The sequence below is a fragment of the Harpia harpyja genome, chromosome 4 (assembly GCF_026419915.1).
Source record: "Harpia harpyja isolate bHarHar1 chromosome 4, bHarHar1 primary haplotype, whole genome shotgun sequence".
Taxonomy (NCBI): Eukaryota; Metazoa; Chordata; class Aves; order Accipitriformes; family Accipitridae; genus Harpia; species Harpia harpyja.
Genome location: NC_068943.1, coordinates 81,584,614 through 81,604,380, shown reverse-complemented (window position 1 = coordinate 81,604,380; position 19,767 = coordinate 81,584,614). Strand labels below are relative to the sequence as shown.

Here is a 19,767-nt window from a genome sequence, read left to right as displayed (position 1 = left end):
AATTCAGGCAGGGCACGGAGTCAAGGTTTCTCAAAAAAACCTGGTGAAAACCTCTCTGCTTGCTGCCTGTCTTCAAACGTCCTTGTACCGGCAGTAATTTTATTTAATTGCACGCTAACTCCAAAGTTTTTCTATCCAGCCCAGCTTTGCATTCAGAGAAATTGCTTTTCTCTGAAAGGATGCAAAAGCGAATGGGACCAGCTCCGGAGCTAGGCTCTGGCAGCAGAGTCCTCCTGTCTGCGGGGACTTCTGTGCTTCAGCCTCCAGCAGTGTGTCCTGGAGAGGGACCAGGAGAAAATCAATAGTTGTAAGAAGTTATTACCCATTGGAGTGGCTACAGAGTGAGAAAAGCAGGCGGGTGATGGGGAGGTATGAGCCTGGCTTGAGAGGGAAGGCTTGTCCTTGCGGGATAAAGGCCCAGCAGGAACAAATCCTGGTTATCTGCCGGTGGTGCTGGACCAGTACGAGCTCTGCAGCATCCTCCAGACTGGAAAATTAAGCACAGATCCTGCGGAGGAGCTGGACCTGGCTCAGCTTGGTCTGATGACCTGCATGGACCTTGCAGTCCCATGGAGGCTCTCGCCACAGGTCAGAGTGGTGACGGTGATGGGATCACCACTTGGGATGGTGACCCACCCCAAACTTCTTCTTCTGTCCCACTTTGGGACTATTGTGCCTTCCTGTGGTACCCATGTTCCCGGAGAGGTGTCGGGATGCAGAGGGGCTTCCTGGAGGCCAGCGATGCTCAGAGCTGGAAGATCTCCCTGGCACCTCTTTGGACCTCCAGTTTGAGAAGCCATGTCCTGCTAACTTCTCTACCAAGTACATGGAGGTGACATCTCCCTTTCGTCAATGCCAAAAGCTGGCTGGACCCCCGGGCTCAGCCTCCGAGGTGTCCTGGTCCCCTCCATCCATCTATCCGCCCCAAAAGGGGCAGCAGCAAAGCCAGGACCCAGCCTCGGCACTGGGAAATCTGCTTCCATCTGGCTCCACTACCATCCAAAATTAGCAGCAGCTCTTTCACCATTTAATATTTCAAGATGTTCTGGGGGAAGCGGTGAGGCTCCTGGAGGGGGGTAGGGATGTGTGAGAACTGCTTCTGTGCCTTTAAAACACGTCCTTTCTTATTTTTATTTATTTATTTTGAATCATTTCTGTCCCTGCAGTGGCAGCAGCTTGCTGAAGCGAAAGCCAGCAGATGGGTGGCCCGGGGGGCCGGCACCCCCAGCTCTGGATGTGGGGAATATTTCTCCCCTCCGGAGGGAATATCTCTCCCTTCCTCGCTCCGTATTTCTGGCAGCACCTCCCAGAGATGGAGGAGATACCGGGGTGGCTCCAACCAGCCCCCTGATTTTTTGGCTATCCTCCCTCCCACGGGTGCCCTTCCCTGCCACATGGGATTCCCAAAGGATGCTGAGGTGGGAAGGGAATTTATTTTCCTTCTCCACCAAGCAGCAATCATATAAGCAGCATAACCTGGCAGGAGCAACCCTCCCTGCCCTGGCATGACCCCACCAGTAAAGCAGGTTATGAGACACTTGTTTCCCCACTTTAATGATTAAAGCTTAAGCTTAATAGGAGAGAAGCAAAGAACTGAAATATTCATTTGCTGGCTCCTCACCGTCCAGCAAAACCGCTCTAACAGCTCTGGGCTCAGCTTGCTGGAGACCTGCCGGTTTCTCCTGCCCCGTATATTATGTAAGAAGCTTTTTAATAATATACATTGAGACATATGGCCCCTCAGATTTAGTATGCAAATGCAATATGCTTAACTAAAAATAACGGATATGCTTAATGTAGTTTGTTATAACACCTTCTGTTACTTGGTGAGTAATGAATAGCGGCTGCGCTTTACAGAGAGCTTGGAATGGAGTGAGCAGGCAAAAACCTCCGCTCCGGGCTTGCCTTTTGTAGTCAAGGAGCTCAGCCATGTCCTGTCTCCTGCCTCTTCCAGCACTGTGACCTGATAATTAAGTAGTAGATACCCAAATAAATGCTTAGTAGGGGATTAAGTAATGAATTGCTGGTAGGAAAGCCTTGGGTCCCAGCTATGTGTAGTTGTGGCCTTATGTCCTGGAGCGTTAGCTTGTGTTTTGGGGTTTATATCCCATACGTATTATCCCAGTTTACACTGTAGGAATCGCACAGTGGTTGAATCCCAGCGGTGCCAGGTGAAAGCATCGGCTCTGTGCCCTCATCCCTTGGGATTGTACGGCAGAGGCTTTGCTGCTGCTGTTCCAGCCTTTGGGCCATGGGAAGAGAGAGAAGGATGCAAGGTCCATCTCCTGCCCTTCCCAAATCTCCCTTTCAGCCTCTCTCTTGCAGGCTCTGCAGGCAGAAGGTTCTCCTCTCTCCTCTTCTCTTCCTCTTCTCTTTGTACAAATCCCTTCTTGCTGTTGTTTCTCACCAAAGCAAAGACAAACAAACAAGAGGTGTCACGTCGTGATGACAATTGGGTGATAGCAGTGCTCCCATCCCCTTTGCAGAGCAGTCGAGGCTGGGAAGCAGCCCTCCGTGCTCCTGTTGCAGCCCTGAGAGCCAGGCCGTCTGTACCTTTCAGACACAAGGAGATGAGGTTTTTTCAAAGTATTCTTTCATTAAAAAAAGAAAAGAGGAAAAAAAAACCCCTCTGAAATACTCTGACTATATCCCAAGAGATAAAGAGGAAGAATTGATTTACCTCTGTAGCTAATACCACTGTCTCGCTTGCCTTTAACACAAGCTGGTGGCCTTTCATGCTGGTAGCTCTTTTAGGTACGGGGCTTTTGGTTTTGTTTTCCCAGAATAAATCTTTAACCTCACAGACAAAGTACCTGATGACTTGCTATAGTGGAGCTTGTCACACAGTGCTTCTGTGCTGCTCTTCATCTGCCCTCCATCACCATCAAAGCCTCCAGTAGCCTTGAGATTGTCACTGGTGTGCTGAAGCCTTGTCTACCTGCGTTGTCCGGCTCGTGGGTGATGTTTGGGGGGGGGTCTCAGGTCAATTCTCACCTCCGTGAGAGAGAATTTGGTCCACCAGGAAACAATCCTTTTCCCCCTGTATCATCCTGACACTGATTATTCAAGAGGACCAGGGGAACATGAAGTCCCTGTTTCAGGTTGTCAGCAGCTCTTTGAAGCAGCAAGGTTTGATTTCATAGCTACAGGGAAGGGTTTGTAGAGAGAGAAGCTGGTTACCTTTATTGGTTCCTTAGCTCTGAAAAGGGAACGCCTGAATTTCCCGTTGGGGCTTGGTTGTGCTTATGTGATCCTATCGTAGCTGCTTATGGAGATTAAGGAGTTGCCTTGGCTCAGTGGAGGGAAGTTACAACACCTTGGACGTGATTCATCCTGCTGTAGACATCTCCCTGGGATGGGATGAATCACTGTGGAGCTGCCTGCCTCACTCCTTTGGTGACAGAAGAAGCCTGAAAATAGATTTAAGTGTCCAGAGCTGGGCACCGGGCTTGCCTGGAGCTTGTATTGGTGCTGTCAGCAGCAGTTGGGTCCTCCAGCAGCAGCAGGGACGCTGGGGTTGTCACTGCAGCATCCACGAGACCCCGGCATGGACCGCGAGTCCTCCAGGCCAGGAGATCATGTTAGAAAGAAAATACAGTGTTCCTTGGTGCGCTCGAAGGGTTGCACAGGGAAATGGCACCAGAGGTGATGGCCTGACTGTTGGGCTCCCAACAGAAAGGGGACAAGGTTGAGGGACTTGTCCTTAAGAATAAAGGGCTGGGTGATCTCCATCAGTCCTCTCTATAGGACTATAACCTGTAGATTTTAGGACTTTCCATGCTATCACCTCCACCCTAAATGCCACATACACCTCCTGGAAAGCAGTTAGTGAGGTTTTCCCCTCTCCTGCAATGGGGACTTGTTTCTGCAGCATCAACTTATCCCCACTCCCTTGGGCCAGCTCTGGTCCTGCCACATTCTCAGGAGCAGCCAAACCACTCCAAAGCTTGGCCAGATGGATGAGACCACGACAGGCTCTCCACTCCTCTGGCCACCGTCTCACGGTGGCTTCTGTACATGTAATTTGTCCTTCTTAAATGCAGGTGAGCAGCCAGGCTGGGTTCAGGCACGCTCTGCACAGCCCCGCTGGGACTCTCGCTCCTGCCGCATCTGAGCAGGACGCATGGTATTTTTCACGGCAGCTGCCAGAGCCGATGGTAGACATCTCATTTTCATCCGTGGGGAAATTCGTAGTCCCTGATTGCTCCCAAAACAGCAGCCAAAGCACAGCCCACAAGAGCAAAATACACAGGACAGATTTCAAGCAACTGGTTTTTAGTGGGGAAAGTTGCATCGACTTGGTCTCCTGTCAGACGGATGCTATCAAACCTCCCCGAACCCTGTTGTGAATACTTTTATTTCAGCTTCATTTAATCCTGTTACCAAGCAACTTTAAGTGAAACAAAACACGATGCTTCCACGAAAATGAGAGCGTGCACAGGGGACCGAAACTGGTTTCGCTGGCGTTAAACTGGTTTCTTTATAATTCCACATTTTTTCATGGTAGGTTTGCAGGTCCTGTTTTCTTATAGTTACGTTTCCATGGCAATTTGGGTGGTTTTTTCATCTATAAATTTTTGTCCAGGAAAAATGTGAACGTTAGGCATTTATTTAAGATTTCTGCACAGATACAGACTGGTCGAAACAGCAGTTGACTTTCCCGAATCTGGGACCACAAGGCATGTCTTCTGGGTCACTGCAGGTCCCGGCTGCCCCACTGGTGTGATGAGCCCAACGTGCTCAGGAGGTGCTGAACTGCGGGTACAGACCCCGGCGGGTAATCTGAGGACACGCAGCCAGGTCCCACGTGCTGCTGAGCTAAATGGGAGGCATGCGGGAGGGATGCAGGAGGATTTAGGGAGTCACTGGGTTGGTGGGAACGGGGACATGGCCATGCTATTTTGCACACCCAGAGCAACTCGGGTTGCTCGGCCGCAGTGCCGGGGATGCCAACCAGCCCCGGGGGCCGATGCGGGAGGTGGAGGAGCACTTGCTCTGATGTGCGTCGTTTCCATGGCGATACTGAGCAAAGGATGCCATAAAAACTAGAGATGAACCTCGAAGTCTCACAGCATCTTCTGGGCATGTCTGTGCTGCCGCGGCAACCCCCCTGCTCCTGGAGAGGCTTCCTCCTCGAGGGAGATGAGAAACCATGGTCTCAACATACCCTTCATGGATGCAATGCAGCCGGCACAGGGATGAACATCTGTGCATCCTTCCATATGTTGTGCTTGGTGCTGCCTGTACCCTTTGAGGATACTGTCCCCATGAGATAGTCCCTGTCTTTGCACCTCAGTAGTACACTGCCATGTTGAATTGCGCTTTGCAGAGCGTAGAAGAGGCACCGGTGACTTTTCCAGCCCCATGACTTAAGAAGCGACTTTGCTCCCATTTTACAGATGGGGAAACTGAGGCAAAGGACAACGAGAGTCTGGGGAGAACCCAAACCTCCCAGCTCTGTGCTTACTTCAGCACAGCGCAGGAGAAGGCTTATTACCCAAAATAAACCTTTAGGCTGCCTTCTAATGCAGCCATAATGTGAATCAGCTGAGAAAATACCATCTACTTTTCTCAGATTGAGTCATGTGGGATCTGCTTTCGTTTTCTCCGAGCAGGAGTATCTTCCGTGGAGCTGCCGGTGCTGCCGGCAGAGCTGGCAGGTGACGGCTCCAGCTAGAAATGACCCGTGATTCAGACTGTATCTTCAATTCCCAATAAATTAGTGCCGAGCAGAGCTTCAGATGTTAATTGCCAGAGAGAAGTGGATCAGTTTGGACATAATAAGGCAGGGGGAGAAGGGTAGCTCCGTGCCTTTGGCAGCATTTCTTATTTTAATTGCAGCTTCTTGCATATTCACAGGGATGAACTTTGTAGCCCGCACCCGAGCGTACAGTCAGCTGGAGCTTTATTAAGATTTTTCAAGCGATGCTCTAAGCAGAAAGCCCCGACGAAGTCATGGAAAGCCAACACCAGAAATAGAAAGCTGTGCAATCTGCAACATATAATGCTCTGCAGCCAGCTTGAAGCACATGCTGAATTAATCCCCAATTTAATTAATGCTACTCTAATCCTTCAGTGAAAAGAGCAGCTCAGAATTTGTTTGGAAACACCATCCTGTGTACAGTAATGTATATTAATGTGTTTAAAAATGCAATCATCAAGGACTTTTTGCTCTATCCCAACCTGGGATGCACTAAGAAATGAATTTACAGGCACTGTCCTCTGAAAAGTGGGACTGGAGATTGAATGAAGGTCTGTGGTTGGACTTCCCAACATCACAAAATTAGTTTAAAAGCCGTAAGGTACAAACCAAGCCCCAAGTCACTGGAATTTATTTTTAAAGTTTTTCTGGCATCTGAACCAATCAAAGGGTTTTCAGGTTTATTTTTCACCCCGTTGATGGGTGATTACAAGAAACAGGCTTAACGAAATAGCAGTGACAGCCTGGACCGGCGCTCAGCCCCGTGCCTCCAGGAGGTACCGCTAGAAGCAGCCATTCAAAATGATGCTAAAACTGCAAAAACTGGCAAAACCATGGCTGGGACGTGTCTCTGTGGATGTTCATACCCCTGGTTGTACCTCTCCAGTCTCGGGGTGACAGACAGGGTTTGCTGCAGAGCCTCTTCAGGTTTGCTCTGCCCAGGGACATTCATTTTAGCAAGCTAAATGCACCCAAAACCAGACAGTCTTGTGCTTCTGGGTCCTATGAGACCTCTTTCTTATGCTTGCAGCAAATATTTAACCCACACTAATGCTTCTCAGCCCCAGCACGGAGCTTGGAAATGTTTAAGATGCAACTAATGAGGACTGGTCCAGGCATATTCCATCAAAGGGTTTTGTAGCTGGGCTTTTAATTTTACTCTTTTAGTGGAAAACAGCTGTTTTGTAGAAAATGAATTTTTAGGAGAAGTGACAATTTTTCAAAGCCAGTTTCATGTTTATAGTTTCATCTTCGTATGTGTTTCCTGCAGGAAAAACAATGAATGCTGCCTGGCTTTTGGCAGCTTTTCTGAAAAAAGGCTGTTTATTTTGCTCTTCTTGTTATTATTGATAATGAAAATTAATAACTGTGTGTTTTAAAACTGAATTTTCTTCTGTTGCATAGAAAATGCCTTCCCCTCCCCGTCCGTAATTACAACTGGCTACATGCCAGGATTTTCTATTTAAAATTGCAAACCCTGTTGCTTTAAGTCTCTTATGGATACTTGCAGGCTATATCTTGTTTGCTTGATATTGATGTACAGAGGTTTACCCACAATGGACCCGGGCACAGCACCCGGTTATAGGAAATACGTGGAATTAAGTCAGAGCTGAACAGACCCGGAGCAGGTGCAGAAATGGGCAGAATAATTTTGTATGGAAAATGTTTCCACAAAACAGTTCCCGTTGCCCAACAAGTTAGTCTAAATAGAAGCTTTCTCCTCCAACTTGTCAGGTAATTACTGAAGGAAGCATATGGTATCTCCTCTGAAGTGTTGGAAGGGGATCAACACCAGGCAAAGCGATGGAGCTGGGTGGGATTGGTAGGAGTGGGCGTCATGTGGGAATAACAGGATCGGGATTGAAATTGGAGGAGTTGGTGGGTGCTCAGGAGAGGGTTTGAACCCATTCTGGTATGCGTTCACCCGTGGGGCTTGGGCACCTGGGTGCCCAATGGGCTGCGGAGCCCAGGGCTGGTGTGGTGCTGTTGAGCAGCGATGAGGTTGGACGGGGATGCTCTGCATCGCCAAAGGTTTTGGGGAAAGCTGGCTTGACGCTCAGCACTGGGGTGTTTTGGAGGGTCAGTGCTGGGGAGGTGTTGGCAGGGAGGGGACCTTCAAGTGGGACCCCCTTGAATGGGCAAATGCCGGGCTTGAGCAGACAGCGAGACAGCTCGGTCATGTCAACATCCATCTGACATCTCTTGGAGCGAGGGGAGTCCAATTATGGCTGAGCAAGGCAAAGGCAAGGCAGGTTTTTGTCACTGTGGGTCCCAGTAATAGGGCTGTGTTGCTTGCAATAGTCCCCATCATGGGAAAGTGGTGGGGAGTGATTCGGGTTGCGGTCGTTGGGTCTTGAGGAGAAGTGGAGGCCAAGTGCAAGGATGGTCAATGCCAGTCTTGCTCTGGGAGGCTTCAGTGTAGGGAAAAGCCAAAATAAACCCATACTCTCTATGCCAGTATCCGACCAACTGGGATTCACAGGAGGTGCACTCAAGCTCCACATCTGCCGTGTGCCACCCCATGCGATAGCAATGCTCTGTGCCCTAAATCTTGACATTATTTGGATACCAAAAGCACTTTTATCACAAGGAGGCAAAAATAAATAATTACCTTGCATGGAGCATCGCAGAGCCAAGGCACAGACAAGCAGATTAGCGTGGGCACCAGAGGCATCAATCGATGGGAGTGTGTGTTCAAGAATGAGCCTTGCAGATCAATACATCTCTGACTGGTTAAAAGTCAACTCCAACTGGTTGAAGCTGAGCCCTGACCAAGCACATGGGGAGCTCACCACCATCCCAGAATTTCACAGAGGTATGCAAGGCCTGGGGAAGTAACTGTTTTAATAAATCCTATTTATCTTAAAATTGTTTTCCTGTGCCTTAGATAGAAAAGCTGGGCTTTAAAAGGTTAAGTATTAATAGCCTGCTCCAGCTGTTTGGTCTGCAAAGGCTGCTGAGATCAAATGCTTAGATGTGGAGATGCTGCTGGTAGACATGTTGCTGCAGGTGCAGAGCGTGAAGTTTTGCATAGCCAACATGTAAAGCAGTCCCGCTGTCAGAGTGGGGCTTTTAAAATGTTGTTTGTTCCCAAAAGCTGAATGAAGTGTGTGTTTTGGTTTGTGGTTGGCAGGGAGGGTTTGTTCGCTCAGTAGGGGATGAAGATGACAGCAGCATGTCTGGCCAGGGGTCTCCAAGAGGTCTCTGGTCCAACCTTCTTGGACCAACACTTGATCAGTGTTCTATCCCAGCTGAAACTAGGACATCGTGACATTGCCTAGGTGAGTGTTGAAGCCTTGGAGGATGGTTAGCTGTAAATGATGTAGATCTGAGTGCCATGGATGCTCATGTTTAGCCTGACAAATCCATGCATAAGCCCATTCCCACCTGTGTGGTGTCTGGCTTCGTTTGCCTTGGGAGCTACCAGGTGAGCACGGTCCAAGAAAGTCCTCTTGGGAGAGGAAGGCTGATCCCTTTGCTGCCCGATTGAGTCAGCAGAGTTGCATCCTCTTAAGCGATGGGTTCCTGAGATCTGTAAACCTCATGTCATCCGGTATCACCTTATTCTACCCTTGTCCTCCTCTGCCCATATCATCCCATGGTCTGGTGTCTTCTGCTGTTGTCTCCCGGCACACGTCTTCGTGCAGCCCCTGGCGTAACAGCTCTGCAGCTGTGATTCCTTGGTGCTGGGTTTCTACCAGTGCTTCAGACTGAATACAGTGCTGTTAAAAATTGAAATGCATAATATAGTAGAAAAATACCAAGGAATAGTAAGGAAATAAAGAATGATTCATGTTTAAACAGAAGCTCTCTAGATGTGGAAGTGGCATTGCTGGCCACAAGCATGGATTCATATTAATGGGTAACTCAGTTTTTAGGCCAAATTATGCATAGTTAACAACTTCCTTTGCAAATCAGCCCCCCACCCCTTAGTCCCGTATGCTCCCTCTAGTTTGTTGGGATGTGAGAGACCATAGCAACAATACTAAAGAGAGAACGGTTACACACCCCAGCTGTGTGAAGATGTCTATGTGATAAGAGGAGCCCAAAGTGCTCGTATATCACACTGGGGTCTGGTTTGCATCCCATTAATTCTGCTTCAGAAAGTCTCTTTTGGGTTGGTTTTAGCTTCTAGTGGAAGAAGAGGACTGACCTCCAGTTACTTGGTATTCAGCATAGATTTGGGATGTGGAAACCTCACATCACCTGTAACTCGGTGATGTGTCTGAGCCCATGTGCTGCAAATGCTTTTGTCCAGCTTGGAACAACTTCAGCTGCCAAGAACATGAGCTCCTTTGAATTTTACACACTTTTTTTTAATTTAATTACCTACATTATCTCCCCAGTGGCCTCAGGCCGCATCAGAGATGGGGCAGCGGAGGCAGGGTGCACCCATGCTTTCAGCATCGGAGACCTTACGGGTAGTAGAAATGTCTCTGTTTGGGGGGAGGAGGAGTTTATTTGTTTTAGTAATATGGGAATGCATTCTGTAACTAAATATCAGCTAGAAGGTAGATGTTGCCTCCTGTTTTCTCTAGCTTGGAAGTACAGATCAAGATGGAGAAATCATGAATCTCTGTGCTACAGGGAGGGTGAGCCCTTGGGATCGGCAGCAGTGTAAGGACCAGGGGTAGTGGCTTTACACTGAAAGAGGGTACCAGGACAAGGGGTAATGCCTTTAAACTGAAAGAGGGTAGATGTAGATTAGATGTAAGGAAGAAGTTTTTCACTGTGAGGGTGGTGGGACACTGGAACAGGTTGCCCAGAGAGGCTGTGGATGCCCCATCCCTGGAAGTGTTCAAGGCCAGGTTGGACGGGGCTTTGAGCAGCCTGGTCTAGTGGAAGGTGTCCCTCCCATGGCAGGGGGGTTGGAACCGGATGATCTTTAAGGTCCCTTCCAACCCAAACCATTCTGTGATTCTATGACGAGGAACCTGGAGATGCTCTTGGTCCCAGTGGGCAGCAGTGGTGATTTGGGTTGAGTCCCGGGTGTGCTCTGCTCATGGGAAACTCTGCTGCTGGGTTTCCTTCCTCAATGCCCAGAAGTCTGATCATCCAGGTGGAGCACTCCCAACTGCTTATCTCCTGGTTTTGAGCAGCACAGATTTACTAGATACAATTTTCCATGGAGGGGCAAATGCGCCCATGCAGGTGGACACCATCCCACCCACCACAGGCCCCTAACCTCCCCTCTTCTTCTTCCAGAGGAGACAACGTTCGAGGCTGGAGTCAAAGTCCAGATCCACAGCCAGTCCGAGCCACCCTTTGTCCAGGAGCTGGGGTTTGGGGTGGCCCCTGGATTCCAGACCTTTGTGGCCACCCAAGAGCAAAGGGTAAGTCCTAAATTTCGTTTACACACCAAGATTCTTCCAGTGGGTCAATACAAGAGGTTGCTTCTACGTACCGATGCCCCTTGAGAGGCATCTTCATCATTAACAGCTATTTTTATGCCTTGCTTCAAATTGGTTGGGATGAGGGCAGCCTTTTCAGCATTGCTTTCCATGCATTGCCCACAATCCTTGTAATTCTGGCCACAAAAGGGACTTCATCCCTGGTAATTTCCCTGCCTTGCTCTCTCATGGTTATGGTTCAGCTGTGGCAGTCGCTCAGTGCGTTGGGTACCTTCCAACCCGCCAAGAAAGGATGCTTTTTGCCAAAAGACTCTCACACTCCAAGGATATAAAAAGAGACAAGAGGAGAGTGTTTCATTATGTAGATCAGCATGAATCCTTTCAAGTAGCACAGAAATAGTCGCATTATTTATTATAAACTGTGGTGGGATGCTCGTGGCTCGGGATGCATCACCCCCCTCGAGTCCCGACAGTGGCACATCATCACAGTGCAGATGGATGCGATGTGACATAGTGTCATTAAACCCAAATCCTGATTAGGCATATGGGAAACGGGCCAGCAAAATAATTTTTTCCCCCAGCTTGGCCCCGTGATGCTTTCATTCCAAGCCCTCCTGCCTCATTGCCACTTTCATTTTCCTCCCTGCTCTTGCATCCACCCTCAAATGAGACATAAATCAAGTTGAGGAAAGAGAACACGAGCTGTTGGAGGGTTTGCTCTGATTAAACCTTTGTGGAGATCAGAGCCACAGTTGTTACACTTCAGCTCAGAGCAACGCGAGGAATTCACTACCAAGTATATTGTTAAGGCATGTCTCCATGGCCAGCGGGTACCAAAAGACACCTGAAGATGCTGCATTTCAGCGAGTCTGGATGCAGATCTTCCTTCCTTCATTACGGCACGCTTGTGTGTAATCATCCAGGAGATAATGAACGGTGTGGGTTCCCAGTGAGCGAGCGCCAGGTGGAAACTTCTCAATTAAAGCAGAGAAATGTTTCACTGTTGTCAGTTTGTATCTTGTGGGAGGTCCAGTGGGCTGGAGAAAATGAGCAGCTTTATTAGCACCCAGGGCTCTCGTTTGGACTGTAACACCTTGGTAACAGCAAAGGCAAAAGGCTCTTCGGGGGCTGAGGCAGCAGCTGCTGAAGTCCAAAGCAGAAACGGGCTTGGAAACCCATCATGGGCATTTTTCATGCCTGTTCCCTTAACACAAGCCCTTCCACGCATCCCCAATGTCCTCACCTCGCTCCACAGCTGCTTTCTGCTGTCCCAGGGGACCCAGCAGCATTCAGCATTGCTTACGTGGGGCACGCTGCAAGATAAAGAATCTGGAAGGATGGAAAACTGATTAATTACTCTTGGCAATGATTACCGGGCATTGAGTTCTTTATCCATCCTCTCTCCTGGGGGCATCTCCTGAAGAAGTCTGGGGGTCTCTGCACACCGAGGCGGTGGTGCTGGAGTCAGCCGTATGCCCGTAGCTGTCATTTGGAGATGCAGCACAGAGCAGTGGGGTCTGGATACGGCCCTGGGGTTAGGGCTAACGGCTGGTTATCCCCCACAATGGCTGCACATGGGAGCCCTTCCCATGTCAGCACCTGCCAGGCAGCTCGCAGATCCTGGGTTACCCCAGGGAGGACAAGTGACTTGCCAAAGGTCACGGAGGAAATCGGTGTCAGAGCAGAGGGCCCCATGTCAGACTAGATATAAGGAAGAAATTTTTTACACTGAGGGTGGTGAAGCACTGGCACAGGTTGCCCAGAGAGGTGGTAGATGCCCCATCCCTGGAAACATTCCAGGTCAGATTGGACGGGGCTCTGAGCATCCTGATCTAGTTGAAGATGTCCCTGCTCATTGCAGAGGGGTTGGACTAGATGATCTTTGGAGGTCACTTCCAACCCGAACTATTCTATGATTCTGTGTCGGAGCAGAGGATCCCATGTTGGGGTCTTGCATTTCCATCCCCAGCACGCACATGCCTTCAAGCAAAGCCCTCTCCTTTTTTCTCAGCAGCAAAGAGCAGGACTTTTGTTTAGCTATTTGTCAGCTGTGAAAAATACCTCTGGCAGAATCGGCATTCCCTTTGTGAGACCACATTAGCTCCGGAGAAAAGCTAACTGCAGAGATGCCGAGGCTGGCAATGGAGAAGGGCATCGCCAGCCGATTACATGGCACTTTGCATGCCCCGTTAGCAGGCAGGCAGGCAGCGCTGGGCAGGGTATCGTGTTGTGCGGTGCAGCCGCCTGATGCTGAAAGAGTTTGGCAACACTTCCTCGAATCGAACTCGCCTGGCAGAGCAAGCGGTAATTGGAAAGATTTGTCTTCCTTAAACATCCCAGCTTCAGCAAGATTTGGGAGCGTGGCTGGGAGCTGGAGCCTGCAGCAAGGATCTCAAGGACTTTGTTTTAAGATAGAAATAGCGTAAATGCTGTAGACTTCTAAGACAGCTGTTGTAAATCTTCCCCATCACATTGCCAGCATCAACTATTTCATTATTTCTATTAAAAAATTAGATTTTTTTATCAGGAAGACAGCCAGCTGAGAGAGAGGGAAGAAAAACATCCCTCCCCAAATCCCTCCTTCCAGGCAGGGGAGATGTAGAAGATGACAAGAAAAACAGATTTGGGGGACTATTAGCTTGAGCGTGTCCCCTCTTCTACAGGTTTTGCCAGAGTTTTGGTGCTGGGAGAGGGAAGGGCATGTTTCTGCTTAGGGCCAGGGGTTCTGTAACCGATTTAAAATTATACTGCGGGCTGCAATGCCTTTACCCAGGAGATCCAGAGGGCTCTTCAAGCTGCCTGCCTGGAGCAGCATTCATCCACGGGCGATGCTGCCTACCCCAATCCCTGCTCTCCATAAAGTCATTTTTTAACCTAATTACAACTATTACAGCATACGCATGCTACTGCCTCCTCTAATTACCTCGCAGGGACTGACCGGGCATCACCCACCTTCTCAAGCCCTGAATGCACATCTTTTATTTAGACCCCTGATTTAGTCTTTTTTTTTTTTCTACTAAATCTCTACATCTGGGGCAGGCACATGCTGCTCTTTCAATAAGTCAGAGCAAAAGGTGGAAAAGCCCATGAATATCACCTGGAGGACTGACTCTGGCCAGTTATTGGGGTCTTAAACCATGTGTTTTGCACCATGAAACATAAATGAAACGATCCTCCAGCTGGAGAAGAATAAGAAATAAAGATAAAGAGAAGGTCGTTTCACATCTCCCAGCTCAGAGCAGCCTCTGTGTTAGTTATAAGCACTTTTCCCAGTGATAAAAACAATAGGTGTGGAATTGGGTAGACTTGCTTTGGTGTGACGGTGGGAGCTGTGCATCATCTTTGGGGTGAAGGGGATTTATTCACGGCTGGGTTAGAGGCTCGTGGCTTTATTTCTGGCTCTGTTACTATTCCCTGTGGCCATGCTCAAATCTATCCTTTTGTCCCCCCATCCCAGTCTGGAAATAAGAGTATTTACTGGGCTTTACTTACTGATCTCCTGCCTTTCCAGGTATGCAGCCGCTTAACGCAAGCGGGGACTTGCTTCTTGGTGCTGGGGCGGTAAATCCTGGATCTCTATACTGAGAGCTTTCCAAAAGCCCCTTGTCGAAAGCAAGCTCTGGCTCCATGATGGTGCATGATCTCATTAAATCTCCCTTTAAAATTAGCTGTCAGTCAAAAAAAAAGGAACAAAATCAGCTTTTCTCCTCCCTCTGCAGTGGCTGAGCCCTCTGATTCCTGCAGAGTGACAGTTTTAAGGTTCATTTACCTCTTTGGGAACTGCATTGTTAATGCAGTAACGATGTTGTGCTGGTTTGCACTAGTAGCATCGTAAGAGGGACTTTGCACGTGTATCCCTTGTGCATGCTGAGTCAGCAAAAGCAATCCTGCAAAGGCAACACCAGCAGGAGGTTTCCTCCATAAAACGTGGTTGTTGGGTTGTATAGGCCAAGCTGTTTCTTTGCTGCTGAAGAGAGATGCTTTCTGTCTGAAATCTCAGACTGAAGCGATCGCCTGAAGTTTAGGGGGAGCCGGGGCTGAGCTCCCTAAAGCGACTCAGGAGGTACCGCAGCAGAAGGCAACGCATGATGGACGGTTGCAATTAAAACAAGAGTGTCTTGATGGAGGACGGTGGAAAACATCCTCTCTGGGTGACTTCCCGTACACCACGGCAGTGGCTACGTCTGAATGCAACGTGAAAGGAGCTAGAGTGGTTTACATGGATGTGTGAGCTGCTGTTTTCTGGGGTTTTCACACCATTTTACATGGGGAGAGCCAGCCGTGGTCCCTGTTGCACCTCGTAGCGAGAGATGCTCCAGCCACGCAGGGGAGCCGTTTCCATGGCAGTTACTGAGTCTCATGAATAAGGTTTGCTTTCTCATGAATGAGCAAAGCCCTGAGTTGTGCGGGAGCTGGCTCGGGGCATGCCGTGCCGTCACCCTCCAGCCGGGTCCCAAGGGAGGACAGGACCACGCCGAGTAGGGCAGTGCCCTTCAGCTCCCGCTGCTCCTGGCTTTGGAGGGATCCACCTCAATTTTTCCCTTTTCCTGGCTCTTTTGGGCGAGCCTGGTGCTATAAGAAGCCTCTCTGGACCTTGTGTTGTGCATGGCCCTGGAGAGGCTGCAATGACCCCACACACCCCTGCACTGGACCACAGCACCAAGGCACGGGCAGACACACTGGAAATTATATTTTGGAGGGCTGATCCCCTGGAGCAGGATAAATTCCTCCTGGATTTGGCTCCTTTTAATCCCCTTTTCCCAGCTGGATTTTCCAGCATCGTCGCCGCATCTTGGCAGCACTGCTTGAGCCTCTCCCATAACGGATGGGATCAGATAATGTTACTTCCCCAGCTTGGCTGCTCCCTGCTACGCCACCGGCACAATGCGTTAGAGAAGATGAAAAGCGCACTAAAAATGGCAATTTCTGCCAACTTGGCAATAAAAATTTAAGAGGCTTCAATTAAGCAACAGGTTCGAAGATGGAGCAATATTGTTTAATAGGACTCTAGTGTGCCTTGGAGACTCATCCCCTCGTAATGCTTGCATGGGACAGAGAGCATCAGCTACCAACAACTGCAGTATCAAAAGTGTAATTACAGAGGCAGGAAAATGGGACTCGGGGTCTGGCAGTGATCTCTCTGAAACCCATATTTCCAAACAGGGTGTAGGCAGTGGCATTTGAAAATTAGGAGCAACTGAATAGTATTTCCCATGTTTCCTAACCCTCCCTCAGAGCATCTTCTACCTACGGTCTTACACATCCTCCTGGAAAAACATTCACTCACTGATTTCTTTCTGTTTCCCTCAGTCCCACACACTCTCCCAGTTGATTTCCTCTGGTATATCATCAGACTCTGAATTAATTCAACAACAAGAAGCAAAACTGGCAGGCTGTGGTGGCCAGCCACATAGAAAACTTCATTGCACAGGAGCGGTTCAAAGCAAGAGATGTACAGAAATGATTGCACACCTGTTTTTGTAGGGCAGCAGAGTGGTTTTGCTTGGAAAACAGTGTTAGGAGTGAATCAGCCTGTTTGTAAAAAGACACAAAAGAAAATGGGTTTGGAGGCAAGTGATAGAAATGACTCGGGGCCAGGAACGGTGCGTCTGAATGGGGAGAGATTGGAAAGGGCTCGCTTAGGAAGGAGGTCAGTAAGAGAAAACGTCAGGGATGTAGATGAAGTAATGGTCTGGGTGCTCCTGCTCACCCTTCACTATATTACATGGATAAGAGGATTTTTTTAAAAAGATGGAAAGCTGCTCACTGAGGACAGGAGAGCTTTAGAGGGTCCAACTCCCACCACGCAACCCCCGAATTGGGTACCTCTGTAAGAGTTTGGCCAATATGTAGTCCAACAATTACAGCCAACCGTGTCCGGCAGAATGAAGGGGAACATTTTTGCTGCCTATAGATATGCCAAGGAGGTGAGCAGGAGGGAGAGGGCAGAGTTTATTGCAATTTAAGACTGAGTTTGCACATGAGCGAAGGGTACAACTCATTTAGGGGGGAGCTAGAAGCGAGTCGTAGATGGTCAGTGCAGCAAATGCCGGGAGCAGCCATCCAGCGGGTCCTGGGAGCAAACCTGGGATGAGGCTCAGAAGGGGCTGCCCTCGACTTTTTGGGGAGCCACAGGAGGTTTCAATATTGCTATTTGATTTGCAAAATTATTTCCAAGGAAATGGGGACCCAGAGGAGCCTGGAGCTCCAGAATCACATTTTTCTTCTGGTGCCCATTCACCTCCAGCACCTGGGGATTCATGAGCTATATAACTTCCCCGAGTTCTACTCAGGGGGACCTTCCAGGGGCTGGAAGGGCTAAGCTCTTGTCCTTAAACACAACTTCTTTGATACTTGTGTGAAGGCAGCAAATGGGAAGGAACAGCTGTATCGCACCCGGCACGGCAAAGGGAGACTGCAAATAGACAACTTCCAGCATCATTAACTGGGAGATGGTGCCAACGAGCTGTGTGTACGCTGAGCTTTTTAAGCATTTTACAAGCACTAAAGCTGTCTGGGATTGAAATTCTATTAAGTTGATGCTATTTGATGTCTCATTAAAGAACGGAGGTTTCTGGTTATTATTTCATTTGGAGTAAATGCAAACACATCCCATATAGACTTTGCGAGATTCAGGGTGAGGTTCGCATCCCTCCTTGCTGATCACTGCCTGAAGTTTGGTGGCATCAGGTGGGGACCCACGCTTGGAGGAGGCACGAGAGGGGCTGAGCTGTAGGCCAGAGCTGAGTCGATGCAGGATGTATCCCCAAAGCCAGATTCATCGCAGAGCCCAGCTGCAAACTGGGCTGAAACTGCCCCAACCTCGTGCTGGCAACATCTCCACCATGTTCCCACATCTTCCCTATTGCATAAAATTAAACATGCAGAAAAAATAGAGATACCACTTAAATTAAAAAAAAAAAGACCTCTCCGGCTGCAGACAGATGTTGGCAGTTATCGGGAGGCTCCGTGCCAAGAGCAGCACGTGAAGGGCAGCAGCGTGGCCAGGAAAAAGGGCTGTGGCAGGGAGGAGGCTGTGCTGGACGGCCCCCGCCGCCACGACCCGCTTCCCCTCCGTGTTTGCCAAGAGCAGCCCTTCCTTTCCTTTCGTTTTGGGCAAGCAAGATCCATCCTGCTTTTAAGGAGACAAGTCAATTTGTTCCTTTCCCTTTTGGCGCCTGCCAGTTCGTAACCGATTGTCGTAATCCCTAATAGCCAGGATCAAGAGAATTTAAAAAGCATTTCATTAATTAATTAAGTATTAACAATTGCAAAAGTGCGAGGACGTGGGTTTGTCAACCTCAATTAGAGGCTGAAGCTGAGTTTCTATAAGCGTGAGATGGCGTGGTGCTGGGGAGGGGTATGTGCCCTTGGAAAGCTGCCACAGCAGCGGAGCAAAATTAGAGCTCAGCACTACTATCCTGCAGGAACCGAGGACAGAAACTGCCCCTGCTGCCTTTACCCCTGCTTTTGCTTTTGATTTTATGGGGTTTTTTCCCTCCAGCTTCAAAGAAAAGTAGCTTGTCTTTGGTGGTAACAGAGCAGATAGATTGGCAGGGAGCAGCTCAGCATCCTTGTGCAGCTTCCACAGGTCCAGCACCGGAGCCCTCCTGCCAACCTGAAATTAGCATCACCTGGAAGAAGAGAAAGCGATTCTCTCAAGACGAGGAGACCTCTGCGTGGCCGCACGCTGTGCAGGAGGGGCTGCAGGGGAGAGGAATCAAATCCAATTAGTGTCTCTCCCGTTTACGTTGTTTATGTGGCCGTGGTCTGTGGGATTGCTCCCTCACGCGTACTCCTGTTTGCTGGCTAGCGAGGCAGGCTCGGCTCCCCGGTGTGCTCTTCCAGGCGATGCAGCGGCCTCGTTAGCATCGTGGGCAGGAAATTCAAATGTCAAATGTCTAAAATGAGTTGTTCGGGCAGCTCTCTGGGGCCAAGCACTTTGGATGTAAAGGCTTTGCTTGAGGTTGCAGCCCCATTTTGGTGAGGAGGGGGTTAAGGAGGGATGCTCTTATGGATGGGTTCACCATTGCATTAACCCCAGGGCTTGCAGGGTATTGGGAATCCTGTGCCAAGGTGAGAGAGGCAACGGGAGCAGGGATGGGGCTGGTCTGGAGGGGGAGAAGCCACAGGGACTGGAAGGAAGAAACTTGGGATCCTGCTCCATTGCACTTTAGGGCAGGAAACCCTGCGGAAGAGTTTGACCCCTTGGTTTGAGTCTTTCACTGCAAGGTGCAATATTTGATGGGTGAAACCATACGTGGCTCTGGGGCTGGATAGTGTCTTCTTTGAAGGATAATGGGGAGTATTTCAGAGGATGCAACACACAGCAGTCCTGGCAGTCCTGCCTTGTACCTGTGAGCGATGCTGCTGTGGCTCTAAACACAGACAGTAACAAAGCAGCTGCCTTCAGAGATAATTGGAAAGAAAAGGTCAGGACAAGAGTTGACTACATTGGAGACTTGGTACATTGGTGCCTGCTCACCAAAACCACCTAGGAAATGTGAAGGGAGCTTTCCTGGGACCAAATTGCCTTTGGATGTTGAGGCAGGATCTGGGAAATGTGGCTCCCCTATTCTCTGCAGAGCCCCATCCCTAATGATGTGCCTTCTCCCTCCGGAGAAGTCCCGCATCCATATCTGGCTGCTGATCAGTCGAGAATTTGCTTCTGATTACAAATTACAGAGCACGAGGAAAGCAACGAGTCTTTCAAGC

At 49.2% G+C, this 19,767-nt stretch overlaps 1 protein-coding gene across 2 annotated transcripts in view; it reads left to right on the top strand.

Annotated features, from left to right (window-relative positions):
* The window catches only part of ASIC2 (acid sensing ion channel subunit 2), a 523,103-nt gene that overhangs the window by 491,315 nt on the left and 12,021 nt on the right, over nt 1–19,767 (top strand). For both annotated transcript variants that reach the window (XM_052785064.1, XM_052785065.1), the window contains exon 3: nt 10,907–11,034. In XM_052785064.1, coding sequence (XP_052641024.1) covers nt 10,907–11,034 — 128 coding nt within the window. The remainder of the gene's footprint in view (nt 1–10,906; nt 11,035–19,767) is intronic.